This window comes from Cyprinus carpio, chromosome B15, assembly GCF_018340385.1.
Source record: "Cyprinus carpio isolate SPL01 chromosome B15, ASM1834038v1, whole genome shotgun sequence".
Taxonomy (NCBI): Eukaryota; Metazoa; Chordata; class Actinopteri; order Cypriniformes; family Cyprinidae; genus Cyprinus; species Cyprinus carpio.
The window spans coordinates 6792354-6808855 of record NC_056611.1 but is presented as its reverse complement, the minus strand read 5'-3'; the positions used below and the strand labels follow the sequence as shown (position 1 = coordinate 6808855).

Here is a 16502-nt window from a genome sequence, read left to right as displayed (position 1 = left end):
TTAGCCGTCGAGCTCAGGTCTAACCTTTTCCGCTGTCGCTGGCGAGCCGGTGGAAAAGCCTTAGGACCCCAATCATTACAAGGGGGCGCCATAGGTGAAGGCTCTTCTCGTGAGGAAACCCATTGGCGATGAGAGGAGGTTGAGCGAGACTGCGCGGGTGCCTGTCGTCGTTCAGTCTCCCTGGGCCTGCGAGGAATCAGCTGGCGGAAGGCGGCTGATTGCTGTTTCGCTGCCCTAAATTTATCCACCACCGAAGTGACTGCCTCCCCAAACAAACCGTCCTTAGAAACAGGGGTGTCCATGAGAAAAGATTTGTCCTTTTCTTTTATGTCGGTGAGATTAAGCCAGAGATGGCACTCAACCGTGATCAATCCAGCCATAGAATGGCCCACTGCTCGAGCAGTATGTTTGGTAGCGCGTAGCGCCAAATCCGTTGCTCGCCGCAGCTCTTTCACAGCCTCGGGTGTGATACCTTCCCCCTCGTCAAGTTCCTTTAAGAGCTCCGCTTGGTAGGCCTGGAGGACCGCCATAGAGTGGAGCGATGCGGCCGCCTGGCCTGCAGCCATGTAGGATTTCCCGACAAGGTTGGACGTGACTTGACACGCCTTTGAAGGAAGAAGGGGACGAGACTTCCATGCAGTGGCCGAATTAGGCGCGAGATGTTCGGCGAGAGTCTCTTCCACCGGAGGCATCGCTGCATAGCCACGGTTCCCCATGTCAGAAATGGTGGCTAAATCCGCAGTCGCAGCATTAGTAATGTGCGCCGAGTAAGGCTGTTTCCAGGACCTCAAAACCTCCTGGTGGAGGTCCGGGAAAAGAGGCAAGGGCCTACGGGGCTGCGCAAACCACGTCCAACAGCTCGCTGTAGGAGGGGGAAACACGATTCTCCTGTTCGGTAGCAGGGAGAGGGCTGCAAGCGTCAGCCATGGATAAGACGTCGTCGTCATACTGTCCACAACCTAAGGAGATAGCATCGTATGCCTCCGGGGTGGGCTGTAAACCCTCATTTGAAAAAACGACGGGTTCGACAAAGCTCGCTTCCTGCACTCGGGTCGGGGAGAGCGAGCGACGTGGAGAAAACTCCAGCGCAGTGCTGTCCTCGTAGTCTATGTCGCACATGTCTCCCCAAGCCATCACCTCGTGCGGTGCCTCGGCAGCTGTAGAAGTGACATGGCGGGGGTTGGACGCGGGGGCGACCTTAGAAAATACTTCTACCCTCGAGCGCAGTACTTTAAGCCGCAGGCTATCACAATGGGGGCAAGAAGAAAGGCTACTAAGCACTGCCTGTGCGTGATGTAAGCCCAAGCACACTACGCACCTTTCATGAGTGTCTCCCTTCGTGATGAACCTGGTACACGGTTCCTTACACTTCCGAAAACTCATCGTGTCCGCGAAGAGGAGTTAACACTGCTCGAAGAAAAACCGCTGAGAGCGCGAGATGATTCCTAGGGCACAGATGATTCGCTTTCCTGAAGGAAATGAAATCTGAGCGAAATAGCGCGCGGCACTCAGGTATACTATGCATACGCATGCGTAGGGCGGTGCCAAGCGCTATTTGGCCAATAGGATTGGCGGGATGGTATAGGGCTTCAGACATTCGTCACAACGAAAGGTGTTCCCATACGGTGACGTCACCGCAGCATCGAAGTTACCTATGAAAGGGAAATTTTCACCAAAATGTATGCTTTTTCCTGTTGCACCGTAAAAAAGTGTCCGTGTGCAACGCAATTGTACTTTAGTTCCTAGTTAACAAACGCTCAGTATTCATGAATAGATTAAACAAATACAACAGATTAGATTAAACAAATATAACAAAACATGTTAAATAACAGAAACAACATGTATGGCAGTTATAGATGTCCTGCCCAATGTAGGCTACTGTATTACCACATAGACCAGTCATTAACAATCCCTCCATCACTTGACGTCATTCAATTAACCAGCCACACAAAAGCAAACAGAAGGAGAGCATAAAGAGACAGGGCAAGTAGAATTGAGTTCAAATTTTAAATATACGCCTACAGTTTATAGTTTATTTATTTAAAAGGTAGGCTATATTTGTGTATAAAGTTGGGGATCAAAGTGTTATTACGATTCCCATTCCCACCCACTCCCACTGACATTTTTTCCTGTCCCGTCCCAATTCTGTGATGTAATAGTGATTTTGTTTCCAATCCCGCGGGAGTCCCGAAAAAATGTCAGCCTCTAACCATTATACCTAAACTCACTAGTTCAAACTTATGTGCCTTCCAGAAGCTTACGTTCTTGCAAGTGAAATGCGCTTTGTGGTGGGACGGAGGGGGACTACAGAGGAGGACAAAGGAGTGGATGTGGGATGGAAAAAGGAGATTGGAGAATGTTCAGGAGGTGGCCGAATGACCGTGAGGAGGCTGATAAACAGAGTCCAGGGTGGTGATGACGGAGGGAGGAGCCAGGAAGACCACAGGAAGGAACCGGAGCAGAAGGAGGAGCCAGGCGAGACCCAGGCCACAGCCATGATAGCAGCCCACGGTGGAGCCGACGGAGGGAGGAGCCTTGGTGGAGGAAGGGCTGATAACTCCAGGGGTCTGACTGACGGTGGCGGAGCAGGTGGTAGAGGAGCCCGAGACGGAGAGCCGATGAGCCAGGGCAACACAGAGGATCCGGAGGGCCAATGCGGAGCAGATGGTGCCAGCAACCGAGGCACAGGTGGGGATCCGGAAGGCTGCAGTGGTGCCGGAGTGACAGAGGACTGAGGTGGAGTCGGAGGGATAGAGGAGCCTGACAGAGCCAGAGGGATGAGGCGGAGCCAGAGGAGTGGGGCCCTAGGTGGTGGATAGTCGACGACAGACCAAGACCCATCTTGTGGTACCAGAGACTAAGGCCCAACATGTAGACCACGGTGGAGAGGAGGGAGCTAGGAGCCATGGTGGAGTCGCTGGGTCGAAGGGCCGAGGCGGAGTCCAGGACTCAGAGGCTGGAGGTGGAGACAAGGGATCCTCCAGCCATGATGCCGATGGAGAGTGGAAGACCCGGGCAAATCCAGTGCACAGATGGCATGAGGGTGAGCAGAGGGGGCTGACAGGTGACAGCTGTGTTGGGAGGGTGGGTGGGTTTATCCAGACAGACATCACGTTCCAAGCAGACAGATAGTTCAGGGCTGACAGAGAGTTTATTTGAAGACCAGAGAAGAGGGGGTATGTCTGCATTATAATCCACAGAGTGCTGCTCATTCTCAGCCATGGCGTCATCGGTCTCAGCAGGCTCTGGCTGTCCATCAGCGGTGGGCTCAGGCTTTGGCAACACACAGTGGGGAGATGGTGGGCTGGGCTCTGGGTCTGGAGTGTTACTGGTGAGATGCTCCTCGGTGAGGCCGATGGTGAATGATGAATTGGAAAAAAAAAACCTGGAAAAAAACTGAGAGAAGGAGTGTCGTTACTTTAACTTTTATGGTGCTGTGTGGTTCATGAGTGAACACATGAAGACGAAGGCGATAACAATATACAGTCGTTAATAATCCACAGAGGAGTAATCCACATAGAGAAGGCAGAACCGCACATACACATCGACGTAAACGTAATACCGGACAAAGAAACACTGAACAGAATGCGACTTATAAGGGGAACGTAAATGAGGATAGTCACTAGACACATCAGAACATAATGACATAATCAGCAGGAGACAGACACTAGGTCACACAGAGAACATGGGGAATGAAAAACACAACAAAGTGTCCATAGCCTTGACATTGTACTATATGATTATTCTGATGTATAGATGTAACTATTGAATTAAAAATGTTTCTATATGAATTCCATGTCAATAAATTAAATTCAATATTGAAATTGATTTGTGATGCCATATATGCTATTTTTGGTTTGTTTCACCAAGTGAGTCAAATGATAAATCCCCTGTAATGTTTGTACTGTCTACTGTATACAGGCTACTAGGACACCATACAGACTTCATTAAAGAATTTGCAGATTTTCTATCTGAGTTAGTGCTTGGCTGCAGATAAAGCCTTAAAGGTGCACTAAGCAATACTTGAAAAGCGGTTTTGACCACAGTGTCAGACAGACTCAAAACACACTTGTAGCCAATCAACAGTAAGGGGGTGTGTCTTGTAATGACAATTTCAGTGCACAAACGGATATTAGCAGATCGACTATAGATAGAGAGAGAGAGATGGCAGATAAAAAAGTGGAAAATATCATAGAAACTAAATTTTAAAAAGAAGCGTTAGGTTCAGGCAAGCAGTAGGACCCGCGTAAATATTGGCGCAGCTTTCCAATGGTATAGAGAACGCAAGGAGTGGAAAGGCCTGGAATTGGACACCGAGATTGCGGGGGTAGAGGGTTGTTCTTGTTGTTATTTCTTGATAGGTGAGTAACATTGATTTTGCTTTGTTTCACACAACTTTATCCATGTTGACTTTTGTTTGAATATGCTTGTGTGAAATCTTCACTTGTTTCCGTGATCGTCATTGCCATGGTTATGTACGTACGTGTGGGTGGAGATTTCAAAATAGAGCCGAGGTCCTGTTGGGGTATGGACATGTTTGTTTTTGTGCTTTCAAATATCAACATTGTTTAGCAAAAATTGCTTAGTGCACCTTTAAAGGGGTCATGACATGGATTTTTTTCCCCCATTATTTTAACATGTTCTTTGAAGTTTACTTATGATGTTAATAAAGTTTTTTTTTTTTTTTTTTTTTTTTTGCACACAAAAAAAAAACAACAAATAAAAATATTTCTAGTATTTGTAAAACCACATTTTTACATCTAAAAACAAAAATTGAAATCACAACCTATGCTCTCAGTGTCAAGTGCAGAAACATTAATTTATACGTTCGTGTATAAATTATGTAATGCTTTATTGGGTGGTTTCTCTGCACGCTCAAACAAACTCCAGCTGGTCCAAAATGCAGCAGCTAGAGTTCTTACTAGAACCTGGAACTATTATAAACCCCTGAATGGTTTATCTTCTCAATACTTGAATGAGGTCTTATCACATCATAGTCCTTCATGTCCACTGCAATCTCAAAACTCTGGCCATTTGATAATGCCTGTAATATCAAAATAAGTTGCGGGTGGCAGATCATTTTCCTATTTAGCTCCTAAACTCTGAAACAATCTACCTAGCATGTCAACTAGATGCACCCCAGAGACAGATCCCCTGCAAAGACCGCGTCAACTAGACGGCCATCAGGACAAGACCACAAGAACCAAACAAGTCCTATGCACAATCTGACTTGTGTTGTAACTTGGAATTAAACCACACCATGCTGTTTTCATCTGAGCAGTGGAGAACTGGCCCCCTGACTGAGCCTGGTTAATCCTAAAGTTTTTTTTCTCTATTTCTGTCACCAGTGGAGTTTTGGTTCCTTGCCACTGTTGCCTTTGGCTTGTTTAGTTGGAGACACTTGACTGATTGCACAGACACTATTGGAAGAGAGCTGAACTGGATGATGACATCAATGAATCACCAATGAACTGACTTTAACTGGAAAATGACTCTTTGTTATTGTCCTCTTGCATTATTGTACAAACTTTTTTCCTGTTTGACATTGTAAAGTTGCTTTGACACAATCTATAAAGCGCTACATAAATAAAGGTGTCTTGACTTGGCTTGACTTAAAAGTAAATTCTGCATGAGTTGCATAAATTGTTACAAAACTGTGAGTAGACAATGGAGCTTTTTTTCCTGCTAAGTTTTGCTAATGTGAAAACACTTTAAGTAGTCTGAGCAACAGTATTATTTTTATATGCTTAATTATACGTCATTGGCCCAACTGGGTATTTATTATACTTTTATTAGCATCAGAAATCACACGTTCACATCTCTTTCACATGTCAGGGCTAATAATAACAATGTGTTCAGTGAAACTGCTGCATATAATGGCTATAACAATATCAAACAGTCTTTCTGCTGTATCTTCTCTCACTGCCAGTGGTGAGATGTCAAGCTGAGATAATAGAGGAGTGAAGTGCTCTGTTCACTTGACCCCAATGTGTCATGCTGCACACCTCAAACTTCCAACAATCTCCAGCAACATCAATGGGAGAAAAAGATCTTACGCAGAACTGCAAGACACTTAGCACTAAAAGAACAGGATCTCTTAGAAGTGAGAAAGAAAGCAACATAGAGGTTTCCTCTGTGTGTGTAAGGTATTGTGGGTATTATCATAATGGGAACAGATCACAGGAGCAGCTTCATGCCCCACTAATGAGTGTGTGTGCTCGGAATATTAATTATAAACACCACATACACGGTAAGTGGTACCTGCCTTTACCAACTGATTCACTTGGAATAAGTTTAACATACACATTAAAAAAGGATTTGCCTCACATTATTCCAAAGAAAGCTTAAAGTACTTTACAATCTTTTATCAAATGTAACAACTAACATGGGACCATCAAATCCTAATGGATAAAATGAAGTCCCTATCTACTTTAATTCCATTGAGTGTCTTGTTTTACTCTGAAATTTGTCAGAATTTGGAAGCATAATTGGCTGAAAATGCCATTTTATAATAACTTTTGATAACCATCATTATGCAAATGGTGTGTAAAAATTTCTGTGTGAAGAATGGTTGTAGCAGTGCTAATGAGTTGATACCTAAATCCTCACAACAGCTAATAACAACACATCTGTGGAGAGAGATTTAATGTACTGTAATGTGTAATATTTTCTTGTAAGCTAATATTTTATTTCTGATTAACATAAAAACGAAAATGTTGATAAATGTACTCGGTTACTAACGTAACCTTGGCTCCCTGAGATACAGGAATGAGTACTGCATCTGCTAAGACACTATGGGGGAAAACTCCTTTTTCTCCGAATACTGGAGCCTTTTCAATAACACAGTGTAACTGCATGGCCATTGGTTCGTGCAGTGAATTAAAAACGAACCAAAGGGTTGGTAGCCAAGCTGAGATACGGGAATGAGTACTGCGTTGCTGGCCGTGCTATGTAGCTGCACGACTCAGGATCCTCAGGTTACTTTGACTGAAGTGACGACTATTGCAAAATGCCCACTTATACAGCCAAATGCCCTGCACATTCTGGCAGACTTCATCGCTATAGGCTCGTGCAGCACCACTGTCAACCCACTGGTTAGTTTTTAATTCACTGCACGAACCAATGGCCATGCAGTTACACTGCTTTATTGAAAAGGCTTCAGTAGTCGGAGAAAAAGGAGTTTTCCCCATAGCATTTTAGCAGATGCAGTATGAATGAAGTATTGATAGGGAACAGATTTTATTCACAAACACAAGAGGAAATTAAATAAGCAATGATTCCTTTTTGTTGTATTTTAACACAATATGTCAATGAGTCATATTTCATCAGAACATGTATTGTATTCTATATTTCTAGCATACATTAATGTAAAAAAAATCAAGCTTTGAAAAAAAGGCAATATATAGATATTAACCATGAATATTATTGCAATTCACAATGGATATGTAAAAATAAACACAATAATGATGAATATGTCTTTTGATAACAATTTACATGAAGACTGTATATATAATGCTTAAATTTAGTTTTAAAGGGGTCATATGATGCTGCTAAAAAGAATATTATTTTGTGTATTTGGTGTAATGAAATGTGTTTATGCGTTTTAAGGTTAAAAAACATTATTTTCCATATACTGTACTTTATTGTTTCTCCTCTATGCCCCGCCTTCTGAAACACGTAAATTTTTACAAGGCTCTGAAAAGCGAGGTGTGCTGTGATTGGCCATCTATCCAGCACATTGTGATTGGCCGAATGCCTCAAGTGTGTGACAGAAATGTTACGCCTCTTAACATACTGTGATGCCTTGTCCGGCCGAGACATAAACATAAAAAAAACATCAACGTGATATAAACATGATTTCTAGTCTAGTCTTCTTTTGGAAGGCAAAAACAAAGTAGTTTTGCTTTCCCAACGAAACAGCGTCACACACTGCGGCCTTGAGTGAGCAGAGGCCGGAAGCCTAGAGTGAACCTCGGTCTAGAGTGAACCGTGGCTGGCTTGAGTGAGCAGAGGCAGGCGGCTTGAGGCAGATTCTACGAAGGAGCGTACCTTGTGCTTGCAGCAACCACATGTGACGACAATGGGCTGGACTCTGCTTTACCCACGGTGAAAGCCCATTCTGTGATCCACAGTGCAAAGTTGATGTATTTCCTCAGCAACCAGCACGGATCAACCCCAGGCATGACGAAGCGGATATCGTCCCCTTTTGGAAGGCCAAACAAAGTAGTTTCGCTTTCACAGTGAAACACACAGCGTCTATACGACATGGCGGCGGCAGCAACAACAATACTATTACGAGAATAAAATGTACACCTTCTTTCTTTACGTGAACATCTGGGCGGCGTTATGCAAATCTTCCCACATACTGACAAAGAGATGTGGGGGCGTTAGAACGAGTCATTTCAGGGGGGCGTGGACAAGTCTCAACTTTTATAAAGAATATCTCTTTATATGATTTGAGACTTTAGTCTTTGCAATTCTACAGATCTTCTTTATTCACCAAGAGCTTGTTACACTCCAAAGAGTAAGGGAAATTTGAAATCACATTATATGACCCCTTTAATACACTATGTAATATATTGTTATGTAAACAATCAAATTATATTACATGGCTCTGGAATACTTTATTCTGGAGTGGTCAAATATTTTTAGATAATGATTATTAAACAATGTTTCACCACTGTTCATAACAACATACCAGTACAACATTTTTTTTAAAAAAATCATAATTATTATTATTTTTTAGATTTATTTTTGCAGCTTTTGCCTTTTATTGATAGGACAGTAGTGAGACAGGAGGCAAAGTGGGAGGGAGAGGGGGGATGGGACCATGAAAGGTCCACAAGCCAGGACTCGAACACAGGACGCCCGAAGTGCAACAGCACTGCATGTTGAAGCACTGCCCACAAGGATATTGGTGCTGACAAATGATTAAATGTTTTATTTAATTCTTAAATGTAACTAAATATAATTTTAATTGATTAAGCATTTTTAAATGTCAGCTTTAGTTTTAATGCGTCATAGTATTTAAAGTATAGTATTTATATATGTAAGGCGTATTTCAGGGCATAGCAATGTTAATACTTTATATATGCAGACTTCATCAATTGTCTGTTTTACATCTAAACCATAACTTAATTTTACAATATCAATTCCAGAGAAAGAAAGAAGAAGAAGAAAAAAACAACAACAAAACAAACAAGCACACTTGTACTATTTACAACAGTGGACATAAAAGAAGACACACACACACACACACACACACATAATTGGTTCTTTCACATTAAATACTCTCTAGTTGTTTTTAGAGAGGAAGTACTGCCAAAAGTCATGTCTCTTTGAAAAGTGCATGCTCATTTCAATCAAACAAACGTCCATATGAGCATTTTGAGTCCATATTGAGTTGGAATTGCATTAATGGAGGAAAGCCGTCATGTCATTGGCTGCAAAGCCAGTCTCCACTGAGTCTGAGGCATCTGTCCTGCTGTGGTACAGGCTGTAGTTGAGGTCGGTTCTTCTAGTACGGGTATTGCTTTTGTTTCTTCCCTGCAAAACAGGCGAGCCAGGTGCACAGCAACAGGGCCGAGGTTGCACCGGCCCCAGTGCAGTAGTACGCCCAGCCGATCTGACAAGAGCCTGAAGACAATTCAGAAAGAAAGAGCGCTGACATAAATGCATGAACATTGCATGAACGTCTGAAAGCTTCAAATGTCAAAGAATGAAGGGATCATATGTATGATGGATGAAGTCTATGAAGAAATGGTTTACCTTTCCTTTATCACCATTTATTGATCAAACTTTATAGATTGTTAACTGATCAATAAATGGTGATGGGCAAGTAGACTAATAGTGTTATCTATTAACTACACATAAACCCCTACTTTTTACTTAAGTACCAGATGTCATGCCATAAAATATTTTTAATACGACTTACTTTTTATTTAATGTGAATTTAATAACAATATTTTAAGTTACTGATTATAACACTTTCATTTTACAGAGAGCAAAGAACATGTACATTATCGAAGAACATTTTCATTCAGTCTAGCCAGAGTTCTGGTACTTTCAAAAACTCCCATTAGAATCACTGAAGCCGTTTACACTGTGAAATGAATATCTTACTTACATTACGCACATCTGCACTTTGCTGTGTCTAATGAGAGAATTCCCCAGATAGTTCAGGCAGCGAGCAAGTGAGCAAAACACCGCGTTTTAGCGATGACTCAACTGAGCGTCTCTGGTTGGTCATTGCATTCATAAGCTCAACAGAATTGTGTCTGATTGGTTATTATGCAGCGCTGTACGAACTCGTCTGTCTCTGGCTCAGGGCCAGCCAGCGAACGCATTTGAATTTAGCAGCGGATGCTGTGCCGTACTGAACGATCTAATCACACCGGTGTGATCGTATCAAATATATATAAAAATATATTATTTGGCTATTTTTTGTCCTTTGGAAGCTGCATTTAAAATCTAATTGGCTCATAAATCACTTTGAATAGGCATGACGCCTGTGAGCGGATCCACAACAGCTTTGGAGCCTACACTCTTTTGTTATAAATCGTTATTATTGTTTCACGTTCTCATTGGTTTGTTGGCATGTGGGTGATTTCATGTGCAAGAAAATCTGTCAGCAAATTGCTCACCCAAGCAGAAACATGCTTTTGCTGTATGAAAATCATAGTGTATTGTGTATATTTTTTTAACTTTTTTTTTGCATAGAAAAAGTAGGTACACATTACTCATAGCACATGGCACTCAGCATACCAAGTTAAAGAGGTCACTCACCACTGATTCTTTAAATTTCTAAAATCTCCTAATATATTCCTATGAATTAATGATCCTAAAGTATAATAAATTTTTAAGCGGTTAGTATCGACACAAATTTGCTCCTGTTTGCTCTGCACATGCTGTGTTAAGTGAATTAGTGTTATTTTAGTAGCACTGATGTACTATTGTATTTTTTGTTAATATTTTAAATTACACTATATTTTTATATTTTTGTTTTCATTTTTAGTAAAAGGTTTATGAATTTTGTTTATTTTTTGTATTTTTTAATTATTATTATTATTGTATAATTATCTTCATGATTATTATTATACTTTTTTTAGAGTTTAGTTTTTAGATTTAGTTTATTTAGTTATTTTTGTACTTTAATCTGAACAAAAATGAAAAATATTGTTTTATATTATTATTTTATATAAATTTTTACATTTTTAAATTTCAATTTAAGGATTTAACAATGCTAGGTGAAACTGGGACAGGATGTGACAAAATGTGATCAGTAATACAGGAATAATGAAGCCGAAATAAACATTCAAAGCTATTCTGCCAGCTAGCAACTAACCCTAAATAACTGCTTTCAATCAGACTCTCAAAACTGAATGATTAGACACAGCACATATATTATGGATCTTCAGTTTTGCTTTGCCAAGTGACATATCTCTGATCACACAGATCTCAATGTAAAATTCACTTAGGGAAATTTATTTGCCACTGAAAATCCATTAATTTTGTCAGTTCCCATTGAACTGACTATATTTTACTCAACAGTGCTTTTTGGGGAAGTCGTGGCCTAATGGTTAGAGAGTTTGACTCCTAACCCTAAGGTTGTGGGTTCGAGTCTCAGGCCGGCAATACCACAACTGAGGTGCCCTTAAGCAAGGCACTGAACCTCCAACTGCTCCCCGGGTGCTGCAGCATAAATGGCTGCCCAGTGCTCCGTGTGTTTGTTCACGGTGTGTGTGTGTTCACTGCTGTGTGTGCACTTTGGATGGGTTAAATGCAGAGCACGAATTCTGAGTATGGGTCACTATACTTGGCTGTATGTCACTCTCATTTTATTACCAATTTTTCCACCATTTTTTGTCCTCAAATTTGGGTCAGATCATCCATGATAATATTATTGCACTTTATTATTATGTTTTAAAATAAAATAATAAACTAAATAATAAAGTGTGATAATACTATTTTATATTAAAGTAAAATGGAATATTAAATACAAACAATTTATTTTATAGTAAACTTAAAAATAAAATGCTATTTTTATTATTATTATTATTTTAATTTGAACCTTAATTTTTTATTTTTTTTTTAATTATTTTAATTTTTAATTTTCAAACTTAAAATCAGCATTTTTTTTTTTTTTGGTGGGTTGCCGGCAAGTAAGCATATGCTCTTTGGGGTTTAGCGCTGCTGACTGTAGAGCGTCAGTGAATGAAATGTCAGTTTTGCATTGTGCTTTGAAAACGTTAGCCTAGATTTATGCTTTCAGTTTGAATAGAAATCTTATACAGTACAGTTTGTCGATCTAAAATGGTAATTATGCAAAAACAGCTGTAAACCATGTCGGTACGCAAACGTGCGCTCTGAACTAATTTACAAAGCACATTTCTTATTTTGGTCGCACATGCAGACCTGCGGACTACTTATGTGCACCCCTGACCATAATGCTTTCTCTTACTTTGAAATCATGTAGCCGTTTTCTCTCTAAATAGCTGTTTTAAATAGTAACACAATACTGTTTTTTATTATGAAAAATATTCCTTGTTAAAACAGTTGAGGTCTGGGATTTGCCTAATGTGAACACAGTATGTCATTTGAATTAGAGTAGTTCGGGTGCTGAATGCAAAACATGCTCTCTAGGACAGTCTGAGTACTTTGTCAGGATCACATAAGACTTCTGAAGCAATGGTCATTTGCATTCTATCCTTCTAGTTTCATAGTGATTCATATTTTATGTTGTAACAGTTAGTGGTATTTGCTAAGGCAAGAAAGATATTACTATTGCTAATACTTAGTTTTATTGGTTTAAATGTGAATTGGTGCCATTACTGTTCTAACCAGTCAGATGATTTTTACCTGGTGTACAATAACACAGAAGGCATGCAGCAGAATTTTAATTTTTGGGTGAACTATCCCTTGTTAAACAAAAAGGTGTGCTTATTTGTATTCAACGTGACTTGCAGTGTCCTTTAAATCTTAAAATATATATTTAATAAAAAATGTTACATGTTGATAATATAACAATAAAAAAGGCCATGTAAGTGTACTTAAAAAGAGAACAATATTACTGTTTCTTAACATAATTTAAGTCATTATGTTTTATGTAACTGTTTTGTTATTGTGTAACTGTTGTGCATTATTTTATATTACATTTAAAGTTAATTTAAACTGTACTAAACTGTTACTTCATCATTACAAATGTGTTATTACAAATAAAATTAAAAACATGACATACAAGTAAATACATTACAGTACATTTTAGTTTATCATAAATGATTGTCAGTATTAGTGTTGTCACTGTACCAAAATTTCAGTATTCAGTACCAATACCAGTGAAAATCCATTTCTGTACCAAATCAAAACACAAAAACATGCTAATTAAAAAAATTTGAATATACTTTCATTTAATCCAAACTGTGTACATATTTAATTTTAAAGGGCTTTTGAATTTTAAAGCCAAGAATAACAACTAAGTAAAAATATGATATGACACAAACAATGTTAACCATTTGTACATTCTCTAACACGCATTTTTAAGATTCACAATTCATTTAAAAGCCTCTGGTGTGTAAAAAAATAGTACATATCATCATGTCCTCTTGTTTTTTTTTTTACCCTAATTAAAAGTTATAGGAGCATTAAATAGTTAATAAAGAAACTTCATTCTAATGCTTATTATATTAGCCTTAGCCACGCTTAAGCTAACAATTAACTACTCTAATAACAGCATTCATTTCAATCCGACATTCAAATTAAAATATTACATAATACAGGTCCTTCTCAAAAAATTAGCATATTGTGATAAAAGTTCATTATTTTCCATAATGTAATGATAAAAATTAAACTTTCATATATTTTAGATTCATTGCACACCAACTGAAATATTTCAGGTCTTTTATTGTTTTAATACTGATGATTCTCAAAAAATTAGCATATTTCATCCGACCAATAAAAGAAAAGTGTTTTTAATACAAAAAAAAAGTCAACCTTCAAATAATTATGTTCAGTTATGCACTCAATACTTGGTCGGGAATCCTTTTGCAGAAATGACTGCTTCAATGCGGCGTGGCATGGAGGCAATCAGCCTGTGGCACTGCTGAGGTGTTATGGAGGCCCAGGATGCTTCGATAGTGGCCTTAAACCTCATCCAGAGTGTTGGGTCTTGCGTCTCTCAACTTTCTCTTCACAATATCCCACAGATTCTCTATGGGGTTCAGGTCAGGAAAGTTGGCAGGCCAATTGAGCACAGTAATACCATGGTCAGTAAACCATTTACCAGTGGTTTTGGCACTGTGAGCAGGTGCCAGGTCGTGCTGAAAAAACGAAATCTTCATCTCCATAAAGCTTTTCAGCAGATGGAAGCATGAAGTGGTCCAAAATCTCCTGATAGCTAGCTGCATTGACCCTGCCCTTGATAAAACACAGTGGACCAACACCAGCAGCTGACATGGCACCCCAGACCATCACTGACTGTGGGTACTTGACACTGGACTTCAGGCATTTTGGCATTTCCTTCTCCCCAGTCTTCCTCCAGACTCTGGCACCTTGATTTCCGAATGACATGCAAAAATTTGCTTTCATCTGAAAAAAGTACTTTGGACCACTGAGCAACAGTCCAGTGCTGCTTCTCTGTAGCCCAGGTCAGGCGCTTCTGCCGCTGTTTCTGGTTCAAAAGTGGCTTGACCTGGGGAATGCGGCACCTGTAGCCCATTTCCTGCACACGCCTGTGCACGGTGGCTCTGGATGTTTCTACTCCACGCTCAGTCCACTGCTTCCGCAGGTCCCCCAAGGTCTGGAATCGGTCCTTCTCCACAATCTTCCTCCACTTTTTCCTTCCCACAGAATTCCCACTGAGGTGCCTTGATACAGCACTCTGGGAACAGCCTATTCGTTCAGAAATTTATTTCTGTCTTACCCTCTCACTTGAGGGTGTCAATGATGGCCTTCTGGACAGCAGTCAGGTCGGCAGTCTTACCCATGATTGCGGTTTTGAGTAATGAACCAGGCTGGGAGTTTTTAAAAAGCCTCAGGAATCTTTTGCAGGTGTTTAGAGTTAATTAGTTGATTCAGATGATTAGGTTAATAGCTCGTTTAGAGAACCTTTTCATGATATGCTAATTTTTTGAGATAGGAATTTTGGGTTTTCATGAGCTGTATGCCAAAATCATCAGTATTAAAACAATAAAAGACCTGAAATATATCAGTTGGTCTGCAATGAATCTAAAATATATGAAAGTTTAATTTTTATCATTACATTATGGAAAATAATGAACTTTTATCACAATATTCAAAATTACCTGTATAAATAACAGAATCAATAACACAAACAGAGCCTCCCACAGCCTTGCACTCTATTTGTGGCGTCATATACAGTATATGCAAATTAATTCTCTACCAGCAGGAGGAGCAGATAGGGATTTCCCCAGTAAGGTCAGTACTCAAATAAGCTGAGCCTGCACTCACAAACGCTGCTCAGGCATTATGGGCTGGTTGAAATGAAAATGACATCGATAATTTTCTGAAGACAGTTGGTTTTCTTCAGAAATACAGTGATATAAAAACACCCACACCGGGTTTCTACTTTGACACGTGCAGTGCTCATGTTTATTCAACGAAGTCAAAGCCTTTTGGAAAATCTATTTGTAGCAGTCAGTTTTAATGTTGTGGAGGGCCGCCACAAATAAATCAATGTATGGGAAACACAATGAAACATACCTGCTTGAACTCTTTCATTTGATCTGCGTGTCTGTCTTTAAAGTATTTTGTTAGTTTGGTGTGTTTCCTCCTTTTGAGGTCGCCATGTTTCAGTGCTTTTATGAAGAGAGCGCATCTGTGCACCTTTCGGATAGCACATCAAGAACCGGGCTGACCGCGCTGACCGGGTACTAGGTACTACCGGTATTTAAAAAAACCTGGTACTGTAACATTTTAATTTTTTAGTACCGACTTGGTACCAAAGTACTGGGTCTTTTGACAACACTAGTCAGTATACATTCAGCATTACATTTTAACCATATTTAACCAAAGACAAATAATTATGAAATTACATAAAAAGATGTACTTAAGTCCTACTGAATTACATACAAAATAAATTAAACATAAATAAATAAAACATATTTTCATTGTCTCAAAACATTACATTCAGTTTGCACTTAAGTAATATTCTATATAAAAAGTGTTCACTTTTTAAAAGTATGCTAAAGTGTACTTTTTATTTTTATTTATTTTATTATTTTTATAGGGATCTGTTTAAACAAAATCAACTCCTGGACATAATGCATTAATTGTTTAATGCTGTCACTGTGTAATTAATGCAGATGCTTGAAGATGTATGTGAACTTCAGTTGTGACATGAGGATGTACCAAGTTCAAACTGATCTGAGCTGTTGTTGCATGTCTGCCGGACCTCCTCACTGTCCCACCCTAGAGGATACAGAGCACATCCTGAACCGATGAGCAGACCTGCAAAAACAGAGAGAGAACAAGACATGAATAACGTT

General features: G+C 39.7%; 1 protein-coding gene across 2 annotated transcripts in view; it reads right to left on the bottom strand.

The window, feature by feature from the left end:
- Nucleotides 1–8718: 8718 nt before the first annotated feature.
- The window catches only part of LOC109099788 (LHFPL tetraspan subfamily member 6 protein), a 104581-nt gene continuing 96797 nt past the window's right edge, over nt 8719–16502 (bottom strand). For both annotated transcript variants that reach the window (XM_042739026.1, XM_042739025.1), the window contains exons 3-4: nt 16366–16464; nt 8719–9636 (exon numbers count right to left, since the gene is read on the bottom strand). In XM_042739026.1, coding sequence (XP_042594960.1) covers nt 9518–9636; nt 16366–16464 — 218 coding nt within the window. In that variant the 3' untranslated portion in view covers nt 8719–9517. The remainder of the gene's footprint in view (nt 9637–16365; nt 16465–16502) is intronic.